The sequence below is a fragment of the Lissotriton vulgaris genome, chromosome 2_1, assembly GCF_964263255.1.
Source record: "Lissotriton vulgaris chromosome 2_1, aLisVul1.2, whole genome shotgun sequence".
Classification (NCBI taxonomy): domain Eukaryota; kingdom Metazoa; phylum Chordata; class Amphibia; order Caudata; family Salamandridae; genus Lissotriton; species Lissotriton vulgaris.
The window spans coordinates 2,064,600,740-2,064,626,578 of NC_141687.1; the positions used below are offsets into that span (position 1 = coordinate 2,064,600,740).

At 49.7% G+C, this 25,839-nt stretch overlaps 1 protein-coding gene across 2 annotated transcripts in view; it reads left to right on the top strand.

Moving 5' to 3' along the window:
• The window catches only part of DMXL2 (Dmx like 2), a 2,078,996-nt gene that overhangs the window by 1,881,963 nt on the left and 171,194 nt on the right, over positions 1–25,839 (top strand). For both annotated transcript variants that reach the window (XM_086958287.1, XM_086958289.1), the window contains one exon: positions 10,205–10,332. In XM_086958287.1, the coding sequence (XP_086814413.1) occupies positions 10,205–10,332 (128 nt within the window). The remainder of the gene's footprint in view (positions 1–10,204; positions 10,333–25,839) is intronic.

Genomic DNA, 25,839 nt, shown 5'->3' on the forward strand with positions numbered 1-25,839 from the left:
TAGAGGGACACGACATGTACGTAACTGTGAACCCTGGTTAAAGTTAACTGAAGCCTCAGCTCCACAAAATGGATGCTGCCACCACAGACACGAGTCTGACCTCCTGCTGCTGGGAGTCCTTCCAGCGAGGAGAGCTTGGACAAAGGGTTTCCTGTCCGGGGCGGTGCTCGCACCATCCCAGACAGGGTTTTGTGTATCCTGGGTAGGCAGGGCTTTACAGGAAGGTGACTGCGGAGTGGCACCCCGGTGCTCACTACGCATCTGCCGGCTAGAACCAGTTCCAGGGGCACCCCAGCCCCTGACCTGGGGAAAGTCCGGCATGGGAGAGGGGTGTAACCACCCCCTTCCTGGTCCCACCCCTAGGGCAGGTCCTAGTCGCGTACCCACCCCTTTCTTTAGGATAAAGGCAGGAGCGGGGACCCTTCCAAATTAGATCATCTTTGAATCAAGAACTACTTTCTACGAAAGGAACTCTCGACTCTTCTCAAGATTTCTCCCTTGTGGCTAACGAGTAGTCACCCTGCATCCGCAGGCACCATCTAAGAACTCTGCGGTTTGCTGCACGTCCTTCCTCAGGAATCCGACTGCCCAGCTCGACGAGAACCGACTTCCCTGGCACCTCTGACCTCTACCCACATCGTCAGCTCAGCTGAGATCCTTGGGTGCGACGAGACCTCGAGGGACCGGCCATCTTCAGAACCTGCACGATTTCTAAACCAGCACGACCGCCGAGGGATCCTCTGGTGAGTGCTTTGGGGTCCGAGAAGCCCCGACCCTGAGCAGCTCCAGCATCGAAGTTCAGCCTCCCAGCATCTCCACGATCTGCGTGGGGCCCTTCTGCTTTTGCCGCTCATCACGTTGTCTGGTCACTAGCCCGCTGGCTTGTGGCCTTCTCGACGACATCCGACAACAACGCTGTTGGTCTGGTTGCTCCAGACTGACCCTTGCTCCCTTTTGAAAGAGGAGCACCCCGGACCCTCCTGGTCCACTCAAGACGCCATTTTAAGTCCACCACGTGGCCCTGAATTTGCCAAGGCTTGTTGCCCCAATCCTGGGCCCAGCGACGCCGACAGCATCAACCTTCGTGGGACAGCTCGCACCTCCATCCTGGTCGCCGACAACGCCTCCTCGTCCGTGAGACTGCAGAGCCTAGCGTTGCCCACTCACCTAGTCGAGGTGACGATCATCCGGTGCCCTCCTTGTACCCTCTGACTACTGGCTAGTAGTTACGAACTTGGTCCCCTCTGTTTTCAGGTGTTATCCATCTCTGATCCAGGCTTGGATCTCTACGAACTATCTTCACTGGTCGCCGGCCAGCAACTCCTTCCTTCCGGCTCCTGGTTCGTCAGCGAGGACTCCCGACGTCTGTAAAGACTTGTGCAGCCGCAGCCCCTGGGCTAGGTAATGTCGGCATTTCAGGGCCCGCATAGCCTCATTATCTAAGGGTCCAGAGTCACTGTCGCTTCCGACTTACCTTATCGGGTTCGCCCGAGAACACTTAACTTTCCGTGCCCTCGGGCATTTGTGTAGATTGTGCACTTGAAGTATTTTCCTAAGAGTTTTGTTGTGTGCTTAGTACCCTGTCCTCATAAAGAGTACAGGGCTGTTGTGATTCTAATAAATACACTGTTTATTTCATAACACTTGTGTGGTGTCCTTTCACTTGGTGTTCAAGGGGTATATGTGATGGTATAACAGCTGGCTTAACACGGCCTCTAGAGTTTAGCCCGAAGACTGCTCGTATCCACGCTACTAGGATAGCTGGTCTAAGGTTGACTTACAACCAATCACCATAAGGGTCGTTTGGACTGATGCATAGTGATCACTAGAATAGTGAGCACTGCATATCAGGCCAACTTCTCACAATCACCACATCCGTTCCCTGCCATGATGCGGACGGGATCCCACCCAAAACCAGATCCTGCATAATTGGAGCAACCTACTTTCCCCCCAGGAAGAGATCCTATAGCCTCCTGAACCTCTTTCAGAGTAAATCCTTTGTCCAGCTCCTGAGCTGTTGATTAATCTATTTTGGTTAGTTCTGGCCACCTAGAATCTATTCTATCAGGGACGCTTCTAGAGTCAACTTGCTATAAAACTCGTCAAGAACATCAATGATCTTTTCCGACCCAGCCTACAATATTATTCCTGGCACTTTTTTGTCTTGATCGCAATGCAAGCAACCTTTCTGCTGACTCACCATACTCGTACACCTCCCCCGATATGCCTGATGGATTTGAGCCAGCCTTTCCTGAAAGTATGTATTGATTTCCGCTTTTACTAGCGCTAGTTTCACCATGTGGTGCTTAATTGAGTCCTCCTGCCCTCCCTTCTTGAATAATTCTACATGCTCTGCCTCTAATCCTGCTAGTTTTTTTATTTACAGGTCAACCTCTTCCTTTTGCTGTTTCCTGCGTTGCCCTACATAACTGATCGTTGTTCCCCTCAGACCAGCCTTAAAGGTGTCCCATACTGTCCTAAGTGAGGCACTCTATCTGTTTGCATCAAAGAAAGCTGTAGTCCACAGCTTTATGTGCACAAGGAACTCTTCATTATCAAGCAATTTGGTATCAAATAACCACGTGCTCTGCTACTTGGCCCATCCCATCCCAGCAATCTCAAGCAGAAGCGGATTATGGTCGACTAGAGTTGTGGTAACTTTTTGACCTCGACCTTATACAGTATTTTGCTTGAAGCTAAAAAGTAATCCAAACGTACCCGACCCCCTTGCTCACCCTCCACCGTGGAAGCTTCCAGACCAAATGTCTGTGTGGGAAGAAGCAGCACAGCACCATAATCAGTAAAACCCCGGTCATTATCCTAAAAGAAAACAAAAAAACAATAGAAAAAAACAACTTAGTGATAGCTAAGATCTTAAGGTAGTTTATTTACATGTGTATAAAAGATAACCAGCAACCCAACATTGGATTCAACCGTGAAACATTCCATTGCCCTGCTTAGTGGCAGCAAATTGCCCCCCCTTATCACCCTCTGTCACAGCACAGTTGGATCAGATGACACCTTCTTAGAGCTTGATCCTATATTTACAGTCCCGTTGCCTTACAGCAAGCCCTTGCAGTCCATATCCCCTAAGTTCTGCCAAAGCTTCTTTCGCTCTAATCTCTGAAGTGTAGTAGTATGTACGATCCCCTTGCTACTACCTTCAGCTTGGCAGGGTTCATCAGATATGCCTGGGCACCCTTGGTTTGAAATGGAAGGCGATCATCTGCGTCAGGCTCCACCGCCTTTCGACTGTACTGTGACAGAAATCCAGCATTGCGAAGAAGGCAACATCATCCACTTTTCGCTTGCTTTCTGGTTTAACCTTCTCCCAGGTATTTTGTCGCAGTAAAAAGTTACCAAATATACCCAGACAGTCCTGGGTTTCGTGTCGGGCCCAGCTGGGTTTTTCATATTGAAGGGAACTTGATGAGCCAGCTGAACTTCTTGTTGCTAGTTCCAGCCTTCCAAGTCTCCCAAGTAGATCTATGATATACAGATTCATATCAGTGCCTTCCGGTCCCTCTGGAATGCCCAGGAAGCAGAGGTTGTTACGCTGCTGCCGATTTTCTTGCTCCATTCGTCCATTGGATGTCTGTCAGTCTGGCCTCGTGCACTTCTGTTTGTGCTAGTGCTCCTGCTATGTCATCCTCAAGGACTCTGGTTATTGGCTCAAACTCAGTTTTGCGCTCACTGATGGTGTTGCAGACTTTAGCGACTTTGCCGACAGTGCCTTGCATTTTTCGAAGAGCTGATTGCGAGCATCTGCTGTCTTGCCTTGTCTCCTCACGGTGAGACATGATAGTTTATAAAATGACATCTAGCGTCTAAACTGTACGGTCTTGCTACTCGCTGTCTAGTTTCACGGCAGCAGCGCCGACCAGCTGTGAAGTTGGAGAGTAGTCCCATTTAATATCTTTTTGCACTCCTTTCCTTTTGCTTGCCGCCTTATCTGCACGACTAGATCTTCTGTGCGCCTTGCGTAAAATTGCAGCAGAGTCCACCTCATTGTTGTAGCTTTTAATAAAATCTGTCAGTGATAAAGACTCCTCTGTTGAACAGGTATCATCCAATAAGGAGTAGAAGCAGTCTGTGGCTTCTGAGTCATTCCCTTTTCTTCCTGCACGGCTTTCCTTGCAATATTGTGCATGCAACCCAGCCCCATCTAGGGAGCCGGAGGCATGCTGCTGAAGATGTGCACTTCTTGTACCTTTTTTTTAAAGGATTCCCTATTACCACTGGCAACCCCTCCATCCCATTCCCTTGCTGCAGGAAATCTGATTTAGCTTCAGATTGAGGGGAGTTAGTACTTAGCGAGTCACCTTTACTTAAATCATTCCCCCCTCTTCCCCCTCAGCTTCATCTGTTCCCTTCAAGCCTGCCATAATCTCCCATCCGTTCCCACTTGCCTCCAAGTGCTGCTGTGGACCTGTAATCGTAGTTTCCTCGCTCTTGCACTTCAAGGGAGTCTCACCCTGTTCCACAGATCAGTCGATTATCTCCCCAGTCCCACCAGAGTTGCCTGCATCTAGGATTCTGTCTGGCTTGTTCAGCCCTGCACGCTTCTTTGACTCCCTCAGCAGGTCTCCCCTTCCCCTCCGAGGCGTTCTCATTCAGGTACAGCCCCTGTGCTCGACATACAGTGTGCCGCGTAGTTCCGGCACTTGCCTCCACATCACCACGTGTAGAGATGGAGCCTTCAGTCCCGGAGCTGCCGCTGATCGATGGAGTTGACTATCCCCTTCCTTGAGCCCTGGGAGGAGCGGATTTTGGCTTCATGGTTCCTGGTGAGTTGGCTCCGAGAGCGTTGATAGCCTCAGTGAACCTCCTGCATTCGCTGGGGTTCACTATCAATGTGGCAAAGTCACACCTGACTCTTCTCGAACGACGAGTCCAGAATATTCAGACTATGATGCGATGTTTCAGCTTCTAGCTTGGTTTTCATTTAGAATGATTATGAGGCTGCTGGGCCCCATAGCCTCCTGCATCCTGCTAGTGACACATGCCAGATGGCATATGCAGGCTCTGCATTGAGACTTAGTGGACGCAGCATCAGGGGAATCTCTCTGACATGGTCTAGATATCAGAGAGAACTGCGAAGGACCTACAGTGTTGGCTGACTGAATGTGATTGGGTCAAAGGCAGTCCCTTCCACAACCAGACCACAGAGTAGTGGCAGAAGAGTACATTCAGGGATGAGGCAGCCATCTGGGAGAGGTAGAAATCAGAGGACTCTAGTCTCCAGCAGAATCCAGACTCCACATCAACTTGCTGGAGCTCCAAGAAATTAGCCTGGCAATGAAAGCCTTTCTTCCTTCAATCAAAGGAAAGCTGGTTCAAGTGTGTCCAAACAACACCACTGCAATGTGGTACTGCAACAAACAGGGCTGGGTGGGGCCGTGGACCCTTTGTCAAGAGACCCTGTGTCTCAGGACGTGGCTGGAGTAGCAGCTCATATCCCTGGTGGTTTAACACCTGGCTGGTGCTCTGAACGGCAGGATGCACAAACTCAGCCATTGATGCCTAGCGGATCACCAATAGCATCTCCATCCAGAGGTGGCACACAGTCTAATCCAAAAGTGGGAAGAGCCTTGGTTAGATCTGTTTGTCTCCACCAAGAACATGCAATGTCAACAGCTTTGCACGCTGTAGCTTCCAAGGTGACTCGCTCAGAGACTTTTTGTCTCAAGTAGAGCTCAGGCCTCCTATACATCTTTCTGCCAATACTACTACTGCCCAGAGTGTTCAAGAAGATCAGGATTGTCCAGGCCCAAGTCATTCTTGTGGCTCCAGACTGGACATGGAGAGTCTGCTATCCCGAGCTTCTCCAACTGAGCATCGTTCCTCCAATCAGTCTGCCCCTTTAGGAGGATCTTCTGTCGGAGCTGCAGGGGAAGGTCCTCCACCCGAAGCTGTCAGCTCTACGCCATCTTGCTTGCTGTAGGAAATCCACCTCTCTATGTAGTGCACCACAATAGGGTACATTGTATAAAGAGGGCGATTAACTACTTCCCAGAAAAGCCTACTATCTTTTAGCTCCGAGGCCTTCTCTAGATCTTCCCATGCAAGGTTTTTTAAATCCTGCTTCCTTTTTCTAATGGCCTCTTTATAGGCCATTCTATTCGTTCTTACCAACTCTTAATTCCTTGGTTTTTGTTTTAGTGCCATTTTTAGGGATTTATGCGATGCAGAGCACACGGCATCAAAACATCTGAAGCCCTTTGGTTTGTTTTTCCCAATTGGTTTTTTGAGATGCTCGGCCACATGCCCACATAGAATTTCAAAATTCCTAATAACCTTTTCAGGGTTAGCTGTAGACGATAAACATGACTCAATTTCGGAGCTGTAAGTGTTTAAGATCTCTGCCTCTAAGCCCACAGCATCTATTTTCCCCCATTTCAAGATGACACCTTGGTTCCTGTTATATTTTATGGGTTGCTCCCAGACTGGATGTTTTACGATAACAGGACAACACAAGGATAACATTAGGGGGTTGTGATCACTTGCAGCATATGCAATTACCTCAAGCTTGTCAACATAATGGAAATAGCCACTAGACACAATTGCGAAATCAATAACACTCATCGAACCTCTACTTCCCTGAAAGGTTGGTATTGGGGATGAATTGGGGGCAACCCAAGGCTCCACTATGCATAGATCATTTAAAACAATGATGTTATTTAGTGCATCCCCCTGGGGTGTATGCTTAAAATGTATCGGGGGTTGTTCATGTAAGTCCTCCAAACCGCACACATTTGAGCCACCATATTTACACAATGAACAATTGAAATCCCCGACCCATATAATGAAAAGTAGAGGAGAAGTCGGTCAGGCTCGGGAGTTGGGTGACGCTGGACCAGACTGTTGTTTCGGAGACCTGTGGCTGCAGGGAGATTGTGCCTCTATCTCGAGGGAGATATCTCAAAGTGGTGGTGACCCTCTGGGGTTTGTGGAGGCCACTCAGAGATGAGAAGAGCTGGAGGATGGCGATTGTTGAGTTCCATGGTAGCAGGCCGGAGTTTGCACCCAAAGTCTACCACAAGGTCAGCAGTTCTTGGTCCAACAGTGTTTCTACGTTTGTCTTCTTCTTGTGTCCCTGGAGTCTAAGTTGAGGGTCTTGGGATGCCACATAAATACTACATTTAGAGGTGGTATTTACCCCAGTATTGGAACTTTCATAGATTCCCATGCTTTGTGTCATTCCCCGTCGTCGGAATGGGAGTCTCGGTAACAAAAAAATACCATAGCTGTAGGTACAAAAGACAATGGAAAAAGGCCTAGGCCTCATTCCCTTTTGTAGCATATCACCCTCTTTGTATAAAAGAGACCAAACTTTGGCATCAGCCAATCAGAAGTGCCTCACCACTTAGACCCTTACTGAAGGAACCTTAGAGCCTCAGATTTTCTACCGCACGTTGTGCTTAGGGAGTCTCCTTTGAGCTCTGCTCAACTTCTACTCTTCAAAAGGATTTACTTCAGGATTTTCTGCAGGATTTTCTTCAGAATCTTTCAGATTCACTTCAGGATTGTTGCTGCCTTCCAGGATGTCGGAGATTGAGAAGAAAAAAGCCCTTTTCAAGCCTTTTTCCACCAGTGGCAAGAAAAGGCTTTTTATGGAGGATAAGCATAAGGACTGCATATATTGCCTCTATCCTGACCACCAGGCTGCTGACTGTAAGATCTGTCACACCTTTTCCACCAAAACCCTTCGGGACCGTGAGGGTAGGCTCCTGACATGGCTTCAAAAACTTAAGTCCAGGAAGGAGACTGTCTGAAGTGACAGTGAGGATGGTCCTCTACGAGAAGGTCAGTGAAGAGGGGTAGGGGTTCCCCTTCTCCTTCTTTGGGAAGATCTTCAAAGGCCTCAAAAAAGACCCCCAGTGAGTCTGAGAGCCCAGGTCCCAGCAAATCTCCTCACAAAAGTGTAAAGGAGAGGGATGGACCTTCTACAGGTGAGAAGACTGCCACAGCCTTCAAAACACCTTCATCCCAGTCTTCTGAGAGGAGTTCAAAGTCCTCGACGACGAAGACGTCGACGGCGGAAGGTCCGTCGACGAAGACACCGAAATCAGTCTCGACGTCGTCGAAGACACCGTCGACAGGGGGTTCGTCTACGACGCTACCGTCGATGGCGGGGTCCTCTCCGTCGACGGAGAAACCGAAGACGCCGACGACGAAGGTGCCGGCGACGAAGGTGTCGACGAAGGTGCCTTCGACGACGAAGGTGCCGTCGACGACGAAAGTCCCGTCGACGGCGAAGGTCCCGTTGACGACAAAGGTCCCGTTGACGACAAAAGTCCTGTCAACGACGAAGGCTACGATGGTGCCGACGTCGACTCTGGTGAAATAACCTGCCACAGAACCAATTCCTCAATTAGTTCTGTTGTGCCTTTAGTTACTCAAGCCATCGCCGACCCTGCAGCAGAATGAGGCCTTCAAAGAGGGCCTTGCTGCAAATTTTGAATGCAATTCCAGCTTCCTCTATCTTACATTTGTTCCCAACCAAGCCACAGGGTATCCAGTTCGGTTACCACTGGCAGATCCCTCCCCTGTGCCATGTATCCCCTTGGGACCCATTAATAGGCCTGTACCAACTCTAGTACAGACTTCTATTCTGGCTCTACAAAAGTTCTCATTGTGGCATCCAGCCCTGAAGGATGATCCACTGCCAGTGCATTTCACTTTTGTTAGCATGGAGCTTCAGGTGAGTTCTAGTTATCCAGTCATGGATAGCAAGAAGGCCAGATTCCTGAATTGAGGAATTGTGATGATATTGATATTACCACCTCAGAACAGTCTGAGTACCATCGGCTTATTTATAACCAGTCAGCATGAAGGAGTAATTCAGGTAATGGGGACCTAAGGAAGTGACTGAATAACAGAGGTTCAATGGAAGAGACTACAGGCCTCTGGTATACTAGCTACTGGATGGCATGGTGAGGAGATAGATGATCTTGACATGGTTTTAGAGGAGGGATCAGATTAATTTCAAATAATTTTCTGAACTCCTGATTTCATGGAGGCAGAGAAGAAGGGAAAGATAATAAACAATGGCAAAAGCTACCACAAGTACCTCTAATTTGATGGTATCAGCACCATTTCCCTCTAATTGAATCTTGGGATCTTCCCTGACAGCAGTAATGGACAATTCCACAGCAGAAGGGAAAAACTACTTGAGCAGAACAATGGAGTTTTTGGTTTTGATGTTCAAGTTTTTTTTTTTAATCATTTTACTTATAATTGGCCCATGTTGCCTCCCCACCTGGTGTTCTCTAAGGGAGAAAATTAATGTAAGATATTTTCATGTTTTGTGGATAAATTATGTGTTCAAAGAAAGAATTCAGTATTGTTTGCACCACTCAGGAGGGAGAGGGAAATTTCAGAATACCAGTGAAAACATCAGATTGGATTGGGTGGTTTCTGTATCCAGACTGTGGTAGAACATCGGAATCGGATAGCTTAGTGAGGCAGAAAAGAGAGGCTGAAAAAGCAGGTGCTAGAGGCAATATAAGGCAGCATTGTCGTTTGATTCTGATGATTTGCCTGTCGATAATAAATTGCTTGGTTTTTAATTTTTTTAAAAGGGCCGTATGCTTCACTTGATAGCTATCTCTTGTGTATCAAACGTTATACTAGGAAGTTTGCTGGCCTTGGAACTCATCTCAAAAACGGTAACTGTCCAGTTGCCAGTAAATCCACTGGATTAAATATAAGTATACAGGAAATGTGGCACATTTAAAAGAATCTTCTCAGTACCTTTCAACTCCTGTTTGTTTTCCTTGAAGAGGGGGATTCAATGTTATAGTTATTTAATGACCTGTGTGAACAAACCCTACCAAGTGTACATTGCTGCAGTTACTTTCACTTTTAAGTTGAAATGGGAGAATTAATTTATTGCTAGACTTCTTGGGAATTCTCATAGAGTTTATTTGAATAGACCATCGGGTGGCAAGAAACCGTAGTAGTTCAGATATGGACAGTGCGGTGTAGCTGCAAAGAACAATCATTCACCTTTAAATGCAGAGCATTGTAGGTTGAGGTTCATAAGTCAGAGTGAGGACTGATTGACTTACCAATTTTTAAAATAATCCACTGTTTTATCAGCTCATATATCACAATAGTTGAAAGTGTCCCTATCTATTTTACCATGTGTTTCATACTAAGAATAAACAGTTATGGTGTTTTCGATAATATTTTTTCACAGATGCCACTGGTGCTCAGGATGGTAGTGTTCGAATGTTTGAATGGAATCGCCCACAGCAGCTTGTATGCTTTCGTCAGGCTGGGAATGCAAGGGTTACTAGAATGTATTTCAACTGTCAAGGCAACAAGGTACTTGATCCTTTGTGCATCTTCATAGATGTTTTGAATTGTTCTTAATTTGCATTATTCAATGTAACTTGCATGGCCCTTATAAAAGTATGTTACTTGTAGCTATCTCAGATTTGCATCTACTGTATTGTTGCTACAGGATTGTTCAGTTATTGTAGTTATTGCTGGGAGATTACTACTTCTTGAGTAAAAATCAAGCCCTCTCTATATCAAAGAGTCTGCGAGAACATGTCAGTCTGCAAAGATATAAGAAGGATAATAGGATGCCTTTTAATCACTGATAGATTCCATTTTTATTGTTTAAACCTCTTTCGGTACAACTTTTGCAAGAGTAACAAAAGGATATCCTTGAATTAACTATGGTAAATACATTTTCACCCCATTATAGTGAAGCCACTGTCTGAACCTACCAAGAATTAAATATGACCTTGGCTTGCTCATCAAAAGAGTGCTACAGTTTTGCACTTTTTCCAGAAATGGGCGATGAGTGCCTTATTGTTTCAACAATCTACATGATGTAAAGACTTATCTTTTCCACGCTACTACATACAAAATGTAGGAATTTATCTTTTAATCCAAAGTCAACAGATTTTACCCCTCAGATTTCTCTCCTTATTAGCATCCTACTGAATCCGTAAATTGTGCCCAAGCAATAGCTCCACAGTGCCACCAGGTGGTGCCATGTGGCCTCATCCATGACCCCACCTGTCCAGCATGTGAAAGGGAGTATTTTATTGTGCCAATAGGTGAGCTAACTAATAGAGAAACAATGGTCTCTATGTGTGAAGTGTAAGCCTGAACGTCAGTGTCAACTTGTAAAAACCATCAATAGATCAGTTTAACCAGAGATCAAAACTCAATTTATTTCATTTGTTTCATAAAACCTCAATTCAAGGATATCCTCTATTTGATTTGACAAACAAGTTAAAACAAGATGCCCCAATAGTGTTAAGGAGCAGTGCAAGTGAAGCGGGGGAGTTTATAGTGCGCAACTGCTATACAGAAAGCATATATACAAGTGACTGATATGGTGCTCTGTGTAGGAGTGTAACTATCCAAAATCAATTGAAAAAACATTCCACTATACTAGATGTTGACGTTTCGACCGCACAAAGAGATTATTATAACAAGGGTCATCTTTAGGAGGGGGGACGTGGCGGGAGCACCAACGTGGCGGTCGCATAAGTGCAAATCTCCGTCCAGGTCAGGCAAAAATCCTTTAGTGTTAGGCATATGAGCTGGAGATCATATGCTTTAGCATAGATCGTCATCTGGTGTTGGGTCCAGAGGTTTGAACTTTGTTTTGTTCAAAGAAGTATTGTAGTTATGAGGTAGGTGACTCCTTCTTTCGGAGATAGTGCGCAGGGGCATCAACTCCATTCTTAGATTGATTTTTTTCCACCATCGGGTTCGGATGTGTATTGCTGTGATCCGGTTCGGTACTGTTTTCGGACCTCTGCGACGTGCAATCCACTACCCTCAACGGTATTGTTATCGATCGCAGTTCCGCATTTAACATGCATAGTCTCACTTCGGAAAACTTTCCATTGGAAAACTCGAGGCAGGCAGTCGGGCCTACCCGTGCCGACCGCACTAGCAGTCGATGAAACGGACTCTATTCAAGCTAAGTCCCGGGTGTCGTGCTAAATTTCCACGCATCGTCTTGCATGAAGTTTGCAACCTCTCCTTGTCCCCGGAACACGAGGAGAGGACTGCGACGTATGTTGATCATTCGGTTTGAAAAAGACACTTTGTGATCGTCGGGCTCGGCACCACAAAATGCAACATCAGAGTGACTCTTTTGCGGATATCTTCGGAGAAGATTCTTGTATCCAACATCCAGCTCAAGAGCCAGAAGAAGAGCAGAACTCCGTGTCTGAGGCCCACTCCAACATGGAAGAAGAGGAAGACATCATTGCAGGCCAGCGTAATGTGAGTACAGATCCCCCTGTGCCCATTCCACATAAGACAAAGGCTCTGGTACCTCCTTTGCCCTCGGGTTCAGGTCGGCACCAACAAAAGGTTTCCGATGCCCCACCCTCCGGCCCGGCTCCAAAACAAAAAGAGAAGCCTTCTGGCTCGGGCTCGAGCCAGCCCCACTCTGATGCCGAACCGACACCTTCTGCAACAAAACATAAGACCAAGAATCTATCGATCAACATATCTTCGGGTCGAAAGATTACATTTTCGGCACCGAAAGGCTCTGAGCCGAAACCTTCAAAGGCCAAAGTTTCTTAGCCGAAATCCTCCAAGGCCAAAGACTCGAAGCCAAAATCCTCAAAGGCCAAAGACTCTGAGCCGAAACCCTCCAAGCCAAAACCATTGACGCTCAACGTCCCGGAGCCGAAACATTCTGTGCGGAAATCTCCACGGAAAGAGAAAGTCACTCTCCCCAAAGAGACTCCATCTAATGAGCCAACTTTCAACCCGAAACAGAAAAAGCCTGTTATAAACCCTAAAATAGGACATATTCAGGCAACCATTCCAAAATAACGGAAAGCTGACTTGCCAGAGGACTATCATATCCCTTTTAAGAAGAAGAATATGGGCACTAACCCTCCTCCTCCTTATATTCCACCTCCTTCTCCTCCTCCTAATCCTAACTTGATTATTACACCATTAAATTCACCACCAAGGCCTATTGCACCTGACCCACAGGATGAAGGTTATTGGGATGGGGATGAGGATCAGGACATTGACGCTTGGGAAGATTACGACACAGATCCAAATACAGATAATGACCCTGATTTATATCCCTCCAGACTTTCCCCACCTGATAACAACATTGCCTATCTCTGACTCCTTAACAGGGCTGCTCATTAACATGGAGTAGAACTTCATACAGAGCCTTTAGAAGAGGATTTCCTCTTTGAGACCTTTTCTTATAAAGAACTACTCATACTTTGCCAATGCTGAAAGGCATGTTAAAACACACACACAGACAAGGTCTTTAAGGATCCTGTAAGGGCAAGAATAATCACACCTAGAGCGGATAAAAAATACAAATCAGCTCCTACCGATCCTATTTATATTAAAGGTCAGCTGCCCTTAGACTCTCTTGTAGTCTCCAACGCACGCAAGAGGGCTTACTCTCAAGCCACAGGGGAGACCCTTTCTTTTGTCAAGGAGTCCAAGCTTATTGATGCCTCAGCTAAAAGAGTAGCTTCACAGGCAGCAAACAACTGGTGCATTGCCAACGCCCAGGCGCTGCTAGCTCGTTATGACAGGGCTCATTACGATGAGCTAGAAAAACTCATGCAACACTTGCCTTACCAATATACATCTAAAGCTAATGACCATATTCGGGAAGGTAAACTCATTACCAACACGTCCATTAAATGCGCACTAGACACAGCAGACATAGCATCTCGTGCAATTATCACCAGTATACTATTATGCAGACACTCTTGGCTCAGAATCTCTGTATTTAAGCCAGAGGTGCAAACTTCCACACTTAACTAACCCTTTGACAAAGAGCATCTTTTCGGACCAGCTGTGATACCTTTCTGGAAAAGATGAAACAAGACACTTAGGTTGCAAAGTCCATGGGGGCTCTACAGTTACCTGCCAGTAGGGGTTCTTTTCGCCACTCATTTTACAGGGGTGGCTCAAAAACTGTGTCCACTGAGAATGCCTCCTCCTCTTACAAGGGCAACAACCAATACCCCTCGTCCAGAGGTTATTCTAAAGTATGTGTTAGAGGAAACAACAGTAGGGGAAGAGGTAGAGGTAATTCCACACACACTTGCCCTGCAAACAAACAGTGACCTCCCTCCGCTACCCCCGATCATTCCACTGCTGTCGGGGGACATCTCCCAATTCCTACCTGTCTGGAATTCAATCACTTCAGACAAGTGGGTGCTACAAATTATCCAATATGGTTACTGCCTGGAGCTTACAAGCACTCCCCCAAATATTCTTCCAAGAGCACATGCAGTGTCACCAGAACATCTCACCATCTTAAAGCAAGAGGTTCTATCTCGGTTAGAAAAACATGCTATAGAGCCTGTCCCATTAATATATCAAGGTACTGGGGTGTACTCTGTATTTCTAAATTCCCAAAAAGGACGGCTCTCTCAAACCTATACTAGACCTCAGACAGCTGAATCTGTACATACAGTCTGACCACTTTCACATGGTCACACGCCAACAGGTGCTCCCACTACTTCAGCAAGTCGACTTTCTATCCACTCTAGACTTGAAGGACGTCTATTTGCATTAGTCCTGGGCCGCAAATTATGTTCCGCTCGCGGAATTTGGGTAATTTTGCGTTCCGCTGAGAATGCGAAATTGCCCAAAATTCTGCATTCCGCAGCTTTGTGGAATTTTTTGCTTGTTCGCGTTCTCAAAATGCATGTTAGTGAGATATTTCCCCCAGAACACGTAAACAGCATTTGCAAACAGGAAAAAAGCATTGCAAAAAAGCAATTATGTGTGTTTGTGTGCTTGCAGAGATTTTTCACCGTTGTGCTGAGCTTTGCGTAGCTCGACTATGCAAATTCCGCCAACCCCTAATTTGCATTCACCCTCCTCTCAGAAAATATCTCAGGTTTGTGGTGGACGAACAACATTACCAGTTCAAAGTTCTCCCATTCTGAGTAACTACGGCACCCAGAGTTTTCACCAAGTGCCTGGCAGTAGTTGTAGCTCATCTAAGAAGACAGCAGGTTCATGTCTTCCCTTACCTAGACGATGGGCTGATAAAAGCCAGATCACAACAAAGCTGCCTACATCACACTCAAAGGACAGTCCAACTGCTTCACGACTTGGGGTTCACTGTAAACCTCACTAAGTTTCCCCTCCAACCATCCAACACACAAGTATATCTAGGAGCCACAATAGACCCTAGCAAAGCTCTAGCGTACCACAACCCAGTCAGGATTCACAACATGCAAGCTCTAATATCACAGTTTCAGCCTCAACAGTCATTACCAGCCTGAGTGTTCATGCAATTGATCGGAATTATGGCTTCTTGCATTTTAATTGTTCCCTATGCAAGACTTCAAATCCGTCCCCTACAGGAATGCTGAGCACGTCAGTGGAACCAGGCTCAAGATCAGTTATCAGATCTGGTGTTGATAGATGGCCCTACTCATCGCTCTCTGCAGTGGTGGAACATACAAAACCTTTCCAAGGGCGTCCATTTCTCAATCCGGTTCCACAGATAGTGCTAACAGCAGACGCATCCCTCACTGGTTGGGGAGCACATCTTGAAAAACATACCATTCAGGGCATGTGGACTCTGCAACAAAAACAACTCCACATAAATCGAACTGCTAACAATTATTCTAGCATTGAAAGCTGTTCAACTTCATCTAGTAGGCAAAGCTGTCCTGGTACGCACAGACAACATGACAGCGATGTACTACATACAAAAGCAAGGGAGGACGTACTCTCTCCAGCTCTCACAGCTAGCGCAGAGCATCTGAAGATGGGCCATACCTAAAAAAAATACATTTCCTTGCAGAACACCTTCCAGGAGTAGACAACCATGATGTAGATCTGCTCAGTTGTCAACGACAACAGATACACAAATGGGAACTTCACCCTTAAGTTCTCCTCCCACTCTTCCAAATGTGGGGCTTCCCAGAGATAGATCTGTTCACCACCCACCTAAATGCAAAATGCCCAAACATCGCATCCAGGCATCCACACCCATTGTCCAAAGGCAATGCACTGTGGATGAATTGGTCAGGGATATTTGCTTACTTTTCCACCTCTCCCACTCATTCCATTAGTGGTTCGGAAACTCAAACAGCACTCCCTGATGCTTACCCTAGTTGCTCCCATATGGGCCCGACAACACTGGTTCACAATCCTGTTGGAGTAGTTCCCCCTCCAAAAAACTACACCTCTCCCCAAGTTTCTTACTCAGAACCATGGAGAGATAAGACATCCAGATCCCAATCAGCTCAACATTGCGATTTGGCACTTGAAATACTAGAGTTTGGCTACCTTAATCTTCCGCCAGACTCTATGAATCTTATCAAAGAGGCTAGACGCCCTACCACAAGAGCATGCTACGCAGCAAAGTGGAAGAGGTTTGTTGTTTATTGAAACAACAATCAGATCGATCCACTAGATGCTTCAATACAAGACATTGTTTGTTATCTATTACACTTACGTTCTAATTTAGCGTACTCATCCATACGCTTACATATCTGAAAGAAACAGGTTAGTATTAGATTCCTTACCTTAGAATATCCACAGGCGTCAGACTGGATCCGGAAAATTTTGTGTAGCAGTGCCTCTGCGTGTCTGCGGCTCCGCATCCGTCTTTGGCGTCGGGATGACATGGTCGGAGTACGTAGACGCCGCCCTCTTGCGCTGACGTCAGTTCTTCTTTTTTCCGCACCAGCAAGCCCAGGTCCGGAGAAAGTGGTACCCTTTAGTCATTTTTTGACTAAACTTTTTTGATCCTTTTTGGATCCGTTTCGAGGCATACGACTCCATCGGTGCCGGTAGGGATGCCTGGGTTCAAGCCCTGTGCCGACTGCAGCCGACTGATGTCTGTTACCAGCTCCCATCGCCGGTGCCTACATTGCCTGGGGCCCGACCATGATGACAAGTCATGCCCCGACTGTCGGGCCTTGACATCGAAGGCTAGGCGGGAGCGGTCCCGTAAGCACCTCGAGCTCTGGCAGTCGGCCCCGTGCCGTTCGAGGTCCCGGTCCGGAAGGCGGTCGAGGGACCGGTCGCGGGGCCGGAGTCATCACAGCTCGGCGAGTTGACACCAGTCGTCGGGCTCCAAGTCCTCAGGTAAGAGGCACAATAAGTCGAGGAGGCGTCATCATTCTTCTGACTCCCCCCCCGACGCTCGCGCGACTCAGCCGGAGGTTCGGGTGACACCACCCACGCTGTTCCGCCAGAGCCGCAGGCGTCGTGGCCTGCTCCATACCCGTCGGTCCCTGGGCAGAATGCGACGCCGGAGGAGATGGAAGCCTTCCTCATGGCCATGAGGTCGCTCTCGCCTCTGTCCGGTTCCACGACGCCTTAGGGCCAAGCGGCCTCGACTGGGAGTCCAAGCGGGCCGGGTGCTTCGGCCCCGGCGCCGTCGGGTGCTTCGGCCCCGGCACCGTCGGCGACTTTGGTCCCGGGCCCGCTGGATCCTGTTCCGGATCCGGGTCGCCGCTGGTCGACCTTAAGACCCCGCCGGTGTCCGCCCCTAGGGTGTCAACCCCGGCGGCATCCCCGTACCACGCCGTCCCTGGTCCACCCCTCGGTCCGGATCCTGCGTCGGAGCGGCGTCGCTTGACGCCACATTCGGCGCCGGCCGAAGAGGAATTCTGCGAGGATCTGGGTCCATCCTTTACCCCTGACTTTCAGGACATGGACGACAAGGGAAACTGGGGGGAGTCTAAAGACAGTCATATCAGGACTGGATACAGGAACTAGGGGAAGCCAGTGGCCTGAATACCTCCCCAGACAGTTTTGTCTCCCCTCCTACCGTGGCTACGGAGGAGGGGGCTGCTTATAGTGTGGTGCTGACGAGGGTGGCCAAGGCCTTGGCTCTTGAGCTTCCAGTCGCAAAGGTGAGGTCTAACATCCTCACTGAGGTCCTTAAACTGCAGGTATGCTCCCCACATCCTCTACTGCCGTTTAATGAGGCTCTCACGGACGTCCTGTTGGGCACCTGGTCCAGGCCCGCTACAGGTCCCCCTGTAGATAGGAACGTCGCTAGGTGCCACCGCCCTGCTCCGGACCACCCTAGTTTCTTGTCCACCCACCCCACCCCCGAGAGCCTGGTTATCCAGGCCTCTACTTCCCAGTCCGCATTCCCTACTGCACCACCAGATCGGGAATCCAAGAGGTATGAACAATTCGGCAAGAAGATGTTCTCCTCCCTTAGGTGGGATTGCGGTCAGTCAACACTGCATGCCTCTTGGGCCGTTACACCCACTCTCTGTGGGATACGGTCGTGGAAGTGCTGCCTGAGTGCCCATAGGGAGCCCGGGTGAAGCTCGCTCAAAATCTTGCAGAGGGAAGAGACGCAGCGCGGTATTCAATACGATGTGGACTGGACACCACGGACTAGCTGGGAAGAGCGATTTCCACATCTGGCGGTTTGCTGCCACGCCTGGCTGAGGTCCGCCAACTTCTCGGCCGATGTCTAGAACATCCTTATGGACATGCCTTTCGATGGCAGCCACCCTTTCGGTGGCAAGTCGGATAGTGCGCTGGAGCGCTTTAAGGACTCCAGGGCTACGGCCAAGTCCTTGGGCCTCTCGGCCCGTGCCAGCAAACTTCTGCCCAGTGCTCTTTTCGTGGCCACGGAAGGGGCGCCCCCACACGTCCTGCCAGCCACGGGCCGCAGACTAACATCCAGAGCGGCGGCAGGCATGGTTACCCTCGCGGCGGTAACGGGGGACAACGGCGCGGCCAGTCCACATCTACCCCTGCAGCATCCACCTCAAAGCCTTCCTAGTCCGAGGTTTCAGGCCCATTTGACGCCAGTGGGGGGCAGGGTGCTCCATCACGTCGGACAGGTGGGTGCTGCAAATCGTCCGAAGGGGCTACTCCCTCCCCTTCGAGGCGACCCCTCCAGCCATGCCACCGCAGTACCACCGCGTGTTGGGGGATCACTTGCAACTTCTGCAAGAGGAAGTTACGGCCCTCTTGGCCAAGGGGGCCATCAAGCTCGTTCCTGGGCTAGAAGTAGGGTGTGGTTGTTACTCCCACTACTTTCTGGTTCCCAAGAAGGGCAAAGGGGGCCTACGCCCTATCTTGGACCTGCGGAACGTCAACGGCTTCCTCCGGAAGGAGAAGTTCAAGATGCTGACTTTGGCTCAGGTCTTAGCTGCCCTAGACCCGGGAGACTGGATGGTAGCGTTGGACTTGCAGGACGCCTATTTTCACATTCCCGTCCTGCCGGCCCAGCGGCTCTACCTGCGGTTCACGGTAGGCCACGAGCACTTTCAGTTTACCGTGCTCCCCTTCTGCCTTACCAGCGCCCCACGGGTGTTCACGAAAGTGATGGCGGTGGTCGCAGCTCATCTGCGCAGGTTAGGGGTTTCAGTCTTCCCCTACATCGACGACTCGTTGTTGAAGGCGGGCTCGCCCCAGACAGTCGTCCGCCACCTCCAGACTACGGCCGACCTCCTGCACCTGCTGGGGTTCTCCATCAATGTGCCGAAGTCGCACCTGTGTCCCTCTCAGAAGCTCCTTTTCATCAGAGAGGTTCTAGACTCGGCGCAGTTTCGGGTTTATCCTCCCGAACAGCGGGTTTGGGATGGTCAGGCTCTGATTCCGATCTTTCAGCCATTATCCAGAGTTTCGGTCAGGTTGACGCTGTGGCTTCTGGGGCTGATGGCCTCCTGCATCCTTCTGGTGCATCACGCCAGGTTACGGATGTGGGCTCTGCAGTGAGACCTGAAGTTTCAGTGGGCCCAGCATCAGGGCATCTTGTCTGACCATGTCTTGATTTCGGAGGGCACTGCAAGACAGTTGCAGTGGTGGCTCACGGACCGCGATTGTGTCAACGGCAGATCCCTCTCCCTACCCCAACCGGAGTACGTAGTTGTGACGGACGTGTCCCTCCAGGGCTGGCGGGCCACATGGGAGAGGCGGAGATCAGAGGCCTCTGATCTCTGGCGGAGTCCCGGCTCCACATCAACCTTCTGGAGCTGCGGGCAATCCGGCTTGCACTGAAGGCATTCCTCCCCTCTCTCCGGGGGAGTGTAGTGCAGGTGTTCACAGACAACACCACCGCCATGTTTTATTCCAACAAACAGGGCGGGGTGGGGTCGTGGACCCTATGCCAGGAGGCTCTGCGCCTCTGGCAGTGGCTGGAACATCGGGGCATGACCCTGGTGGTTCAACACCTGGCAGGTTCCCTGAACGCCAGGGCGGATGAACTCAGCCGTCGGGGCATGATGGATCACGAATGGCGTCTGAACTCGGACGTGGCGCAAGGTCTCTTTCAGCAGTGGGGAGAGCCTTGGTTTGATCTATGCGCCTCCGAAGAGAACGCGCAATGTCATCAGTTCTGTGCGTTGGAATTTCCAAGGCGGCACTCGCTCGGAGACGCTTTACGTCGCGAGTGGAGTTGCGGTCTGTTGTATGCCTTTCCGCCTATGCCACTTCTGCCCAGAGTGCTGAAGAAGATCCGGCGTAACCGGGCCCAAGTCATCCTTGTGGCTCCTGACTGGACACGAAGATACTGGTATCCCGAGCTACTCAGCATGTCAGTCGATCCCCCGATTCGTCTGCCTCTTCAGGAGGACCTTCTGTCGCAGCAGCAGGGGACGGGCCTCCACCCGAACCTGTCCAGTCTCCACCTCCATGCGTGGACATTGAACGGCGACAGTTGAGGCCATTTGACTTGCCTCCTGAAGTCTGTGATGTTATTCTGGCAGCCAGGCGTCCCTTCACAAAATCGGTATATGCCTGCAGGTGGAACAAATTTGTGGCATGGTGCGCAGCAAAGGCTGTGAATCTACTCACTCTCTGCCCTTCTTTCTGTGGTTCTACTCTTTTTTTTCTTTCTCTTCTGCTCTGGGCACTATCAAGGGCTACCTCTCTGCCATTTCCGCCTTCTTAAGGCTCCCTGATCAGCCCTCTTTGTTCAAGTCCCCAGTTGTAAATAGGTTCTTGAAGGGCATTACTCATATGTTCCCCCCTGTTCCTTTCGTGATGCCTCAGTGGGACTTAAACCTTGTTTTGATTTATCTGATGTCCGCTCCCTTTGAGCCCCTTCATAACTGTCCTCTTCGTCTTCTTACCCTTAAGACTGCATTCCTGGTTGCCATCACCTCTGCCAGGAGAGTGAGTGAGCTCCAGGCCCTTTCTTATCAAGCTCCTTTCCTTTCTGTCCATCCGGACAAAGTTGTGTTGCGGACGCGACCCTCTTTCCTGCCCAAGGTAGTCACAGCCTTCCACATCGGGCAGTCCATCACCATGCCCACCTTCTTTCCGCCTCCGCATCCCTCGAAAGAGGAAGAGAGGCTACCCGGTCTGGACCCAAAACGTGCGCTCTCATACTATCTGGATCGCACCCGCCAGTTCCGGGTGGATGACCAACTCTTTGTTGGTTACGTGGGCGCTAAGAAGGGACGGGCGGTGCACAAACGGACCATTTCCCGATGGGTCGTCTTGTGCATCGAGGCTTGTTATTCACTGGCTAAAAAGGAGCCTCCTCTGGGGCTACGTGCCCATTCCACTCTGGCCACGGCGGCTACTACTGCCCTGGGTCAAGGAGTCCCCTTGCAGGAAATCTGTCAGGCAGCTACGTGGGTCTCGCTGCACACGTTCGCAAGACACTACTGCCTGGACAGCCAAGTGCGGAGAGATGACTTTTTCGGCCTTTCCGTTCTCCAGGACTTTCTGGTGTGATCATTGGTTTGCAGGCCCACTGTAGGAGAGTAGGGTCTGCAATCCTATGGTCACCCCAGATTTTAGATTTTTGCTTCTCTGGTATACGACTTTCCCTGGCTGTAGGCCTGCTAATCAGACCCACAGCCTAGCTGCTCTCTCTCTAAATTGACATCCATGTACTTTAGGTGCATTTACCAATTGGTATTGGGGCACTCTTGTAAGTCCTTGTACAGTGTACCATAGGTACCCCGGGCATAAGTGCACCCTAGGCCTACCAGGGGCTGCAGCATGTATTATGCCACCCCTGGCTGGCCATCCAAATCTGACACAACTGGCTGATCAATCAGCTGGGGCAAGGTGGTGTAATCACCCTTTGCTTTAGATATAGTATACCTATATCTAACCCTAAAATGGACACATATCCTCCTATAACTCACTCCTATGGCAGGCCTTAACAATCCTGGAGGCAGAGTGCTTGGAATTATGTGAGATGGTGCTCTAGCATGAGCTGAGCCTGTCTGCAGCTTTCGGAACCAAGTCCTTTAGCTGTTTCCATGATAACGCTATACCATATACTCTTAAGTGCATTATAATCCTCGCAGTTATTGCTAACTTTGGCATAGCATTATCAAAACATGTCGAGTAAGGTGTCATACGAATTGGAATACTACCCGCTTGCCAATTCTGGTGACGGGGGTAGCATTCCCCCCTTTTAGAGGGACACGACATGTAAGTAACTGTGAACCCGGGTTAAAGTTAACTCAAGCCTCAGCATCACAAAGTGGATGCTGCCACCACAGACACAAGTCTGACCTCCTGCTGCTGGGAGTCCTTCCAGCGAGGAGAGCTTGGACAAAGGGTTTTCTGTCCCGGGGGGGTTGCTAGCACCATCCCAGACAGGGTTTTGTGTATCCTGGGTAGGCAGGGCTGAATAGGAAGGTGACTGCAAGTGGCACCCCGGTGCTCACTATGCATCTGCCGGCTAGAACCAGTTCCAGGGGCACACCAGCCCCTGAGCTGGGGAAAGTCCGGCATGGGAGAGTGGTGTAACCACCCCCCTTCCTGGTCCCACCCATGGGCAGGACCTAGTCCCGTACCAGCCCCTTTCTTTAGTATAAAGGTGGGAGCGGCGACCCTTCCAAATTAGATAATTCCGAATCTTGATGACTTTCCACAAAAGAACTCTTGAACCTTTCAGAAGACTCTCCCTTGTGGCTAAGGAGTAGCCACCCTGCACAGCAGGCACCACCCAAGCGCATCGCGGTTTGCTGTAAGTCTCTCCTCCGGATCAAGACTGCCCAGCTTGACGAGACCCGGCTTCCCTGGCACCTCTGACCTCTACCTGCATCATCAGCCACGCTGAGATTCGTGGGTGTGACGAGACCTCGAGGGACAGGCCATCTTCAAGACTGCACGACGCTTGCCCAGCACGACCGCCGAGGGATCCTCGAGTGAGTGCTTTGGGGTTTGAGAAGCCCTAACCCTGAGCAGCTCCAGCACCGAAGCCCAGCCCCCAGCATCCACCTGATCTGCGTGGGGCCCTTCTGCTCTTTGCTGCTCACCGCATTGTCCGGCTACTTGCCTGCTGGCTTGTGGCCCTCCTGACGACGCACCACGACGACAACACCGCTGGTCTGGTTGCTCCAGACTGGCCCTTGCTCCCCTCCAACAGAGGAGCACCCCGGACCCTCCTGGTCCACTCCAGACGCCATTTTGAGTCCACCGCGTGGGCTTGCATTTGCCAAGACTTGTTGCCCCAATCCTGGGTCCAGCGACGTCGACAGCAGATACCTTCGTGGGAAAGCTCGCACCTCCATCCTGGTCGCCGACAACGCCTCCTGGTCCGAGAGACTGCAGAGCCCAGCGTCGCCCACTCACCTGGTCGAGGTGAACTCGTCCGGTGCCATCCTGGTGCCCATCTAATCACTGGCTAGTGATTCAGAACTTGGTCCCCTCTGCTTACAGGTATCCTCCATCATCGATCCAGGCTTGGATCACATCGAACTTCATCACTGGTCGCCTGCCAGCAACTTCTTCTTTCAGGCTCCATAGACTGCAACAAGGATTCCCGACGTCTTTTCAGACCTATGCAGCCGCAGCCCCTGGGCTAGGTAATCTCAGCATTTCGGTGCTCCAGCATAGCTTAACTATCCAAGGGTCCAGATCCTTTTTCGTTTCAGCTCTACCTAGTCGGATTCGTCCGATAACACTAACTTTACTAAATCTAGCATCCATAGACTTTGTCCCGCATCCTGCGTGAGAGTGCACACTCTGCACCCGATCTCCCTAGGCCTCCTGCTAGTAATCTGAAGGTTCAGTAGTCCAGTCCTAGCGATCCTAAAGCCTATTAGAGTAGTACTTACCTGCTAGTAATTTCGCATTCCACTTCCATAGTATATGGTTTTTCGTGCCCCTCGGGCATTTGTGTAAATTGTGCGACTTTCAGTATTTTCATAAGAGCTTTGTATTGTGCTTAGCGCCCTGTCCTCATAAAGAGTCCAGGGCTGTTGTGCTCTAAATAAATATACTTTTATTTTCATAACAACTTGTGTGGTGTCCTTTCACTTGGTGTTCAAGGGGTATATGTGATGTTATAACAGCTGGCTTAACACGCCCTCTAGAGTCTAGCCTAAAGACTGCTCTTGTCCATGCTACTCGGATAGCTAGTCTAAGGTTGACTTACAACCAATCATCAATAAGGGTTGTTTGGACTGATACATAGTGATCACTAGAATAGTGAGCACTGCATATCAGGCCAACTTCTCACAGGGGGTTTCAGTCTTTCCCTACCTCGACGGTAGGTTGTTGAAGGCGGGCTCTCCCCAGACAGTCGGCCACCTCCAGACAATGGCGGACCTCATGCACCAGCTGTGGTTTTCCATCAACGTGCTGAAGTCACACCTGTGCCCCTCTCAGAAGCTCCTTTTCATCGGAGCGGTCCTCGACTCGGCGCAGTTTCGGGTTTATCCTTTCGAACAGCGGGTCCGGGATATTCAGGATCTGATTCCACTCTTTCAGCCTTTTTCCCCGAGTCTCGGTCAGGTTGACGCTGGGGCTTCTGGGGCTGATGGCCTCCTGAATCCTTCTGGTGCATCACGCCAGATGGCGGATGCGGGCTCTGCAGTGGGACATGAATTTTCAGTGGGCCCAGCATCAGGGCAACATGTCCAACCATGTCATGATCTCAGAGGGCACTGCGAGACAACGCAGTGGTGGCTCATGGACTGCGATTGGGTCAGCGGCAGATCCCTCTCCCTTCCCCAGCCGGAGCACGTAGTTGTGACGGACGCGTCCCTCCAAGGCTGGGGAGGCCACATGGGAGAGGAGGAGATCAGAGGCCTCTGGTCTCCGGAGGAGTCCCAGCTCCATATCAACCTTCTGGAGCTGCGGGCGATTCGTCTAGCACTGAAGGCATTCCTCCCCTCTCTCCGGGAGAGTGTAGTGCAGGTGTTCATGGACAACACCACCGCCATGTGGTACTGCAACAAACAGGGCGGGGTGGTGTCGTGGACCCTCTGCCAGGAGGCTCTGCACCTCTGGCAGTGGCTGGCACATCAGGGCGTGACCCTGGTGGTTCAACACCTGGCAGGTTCTCTGAACGCCAGGGCAGACGAGCTCAGCAGAAGGTGCATGATGGATCACGAATGGCGTCTGAACTCGGACGTGGCGCAAGGCCTCATTCTGCCGTGGGGATAGCCTTTGTTAGATGGTAATGGTAAAAGTATTTGTAAAGCGCTAACATTCATCCTAAAAGGATATCATGGCGCTAAAATTGAACAATGTACAGAGAGCTGGCACAGGTCGATGATGATTTTTTGTTTTTATTTTTTTATTTTTTTTGGAAAACCTTTATTTGACATTTCAACCAAGTACAAACACGGGCCTACAACCCCCAGGGCCGGCCGCTAAGCAGTTGCAACCCAATAAAACAATCAAGACCCAGACTCAGCATCCCAGGGAGCAGATTCGCCACGTCCACCATACGTACTGGTTGTAAAACATATCAAGTTGGTAACAGGATAAAAAGGTTCCATTTTATAATATAAGATAGAAGGATCAGGTGCCATACAATATCTCAAGTTGCAAAAAAAGGGGGGCGGGCGAAATAGCAATATGTCCACAGTTAAAACATCTTCGTGTAAGTCAGCGGCGTTAAAACATACTATTCAGGATTAAGAGAGCATACAAATACAG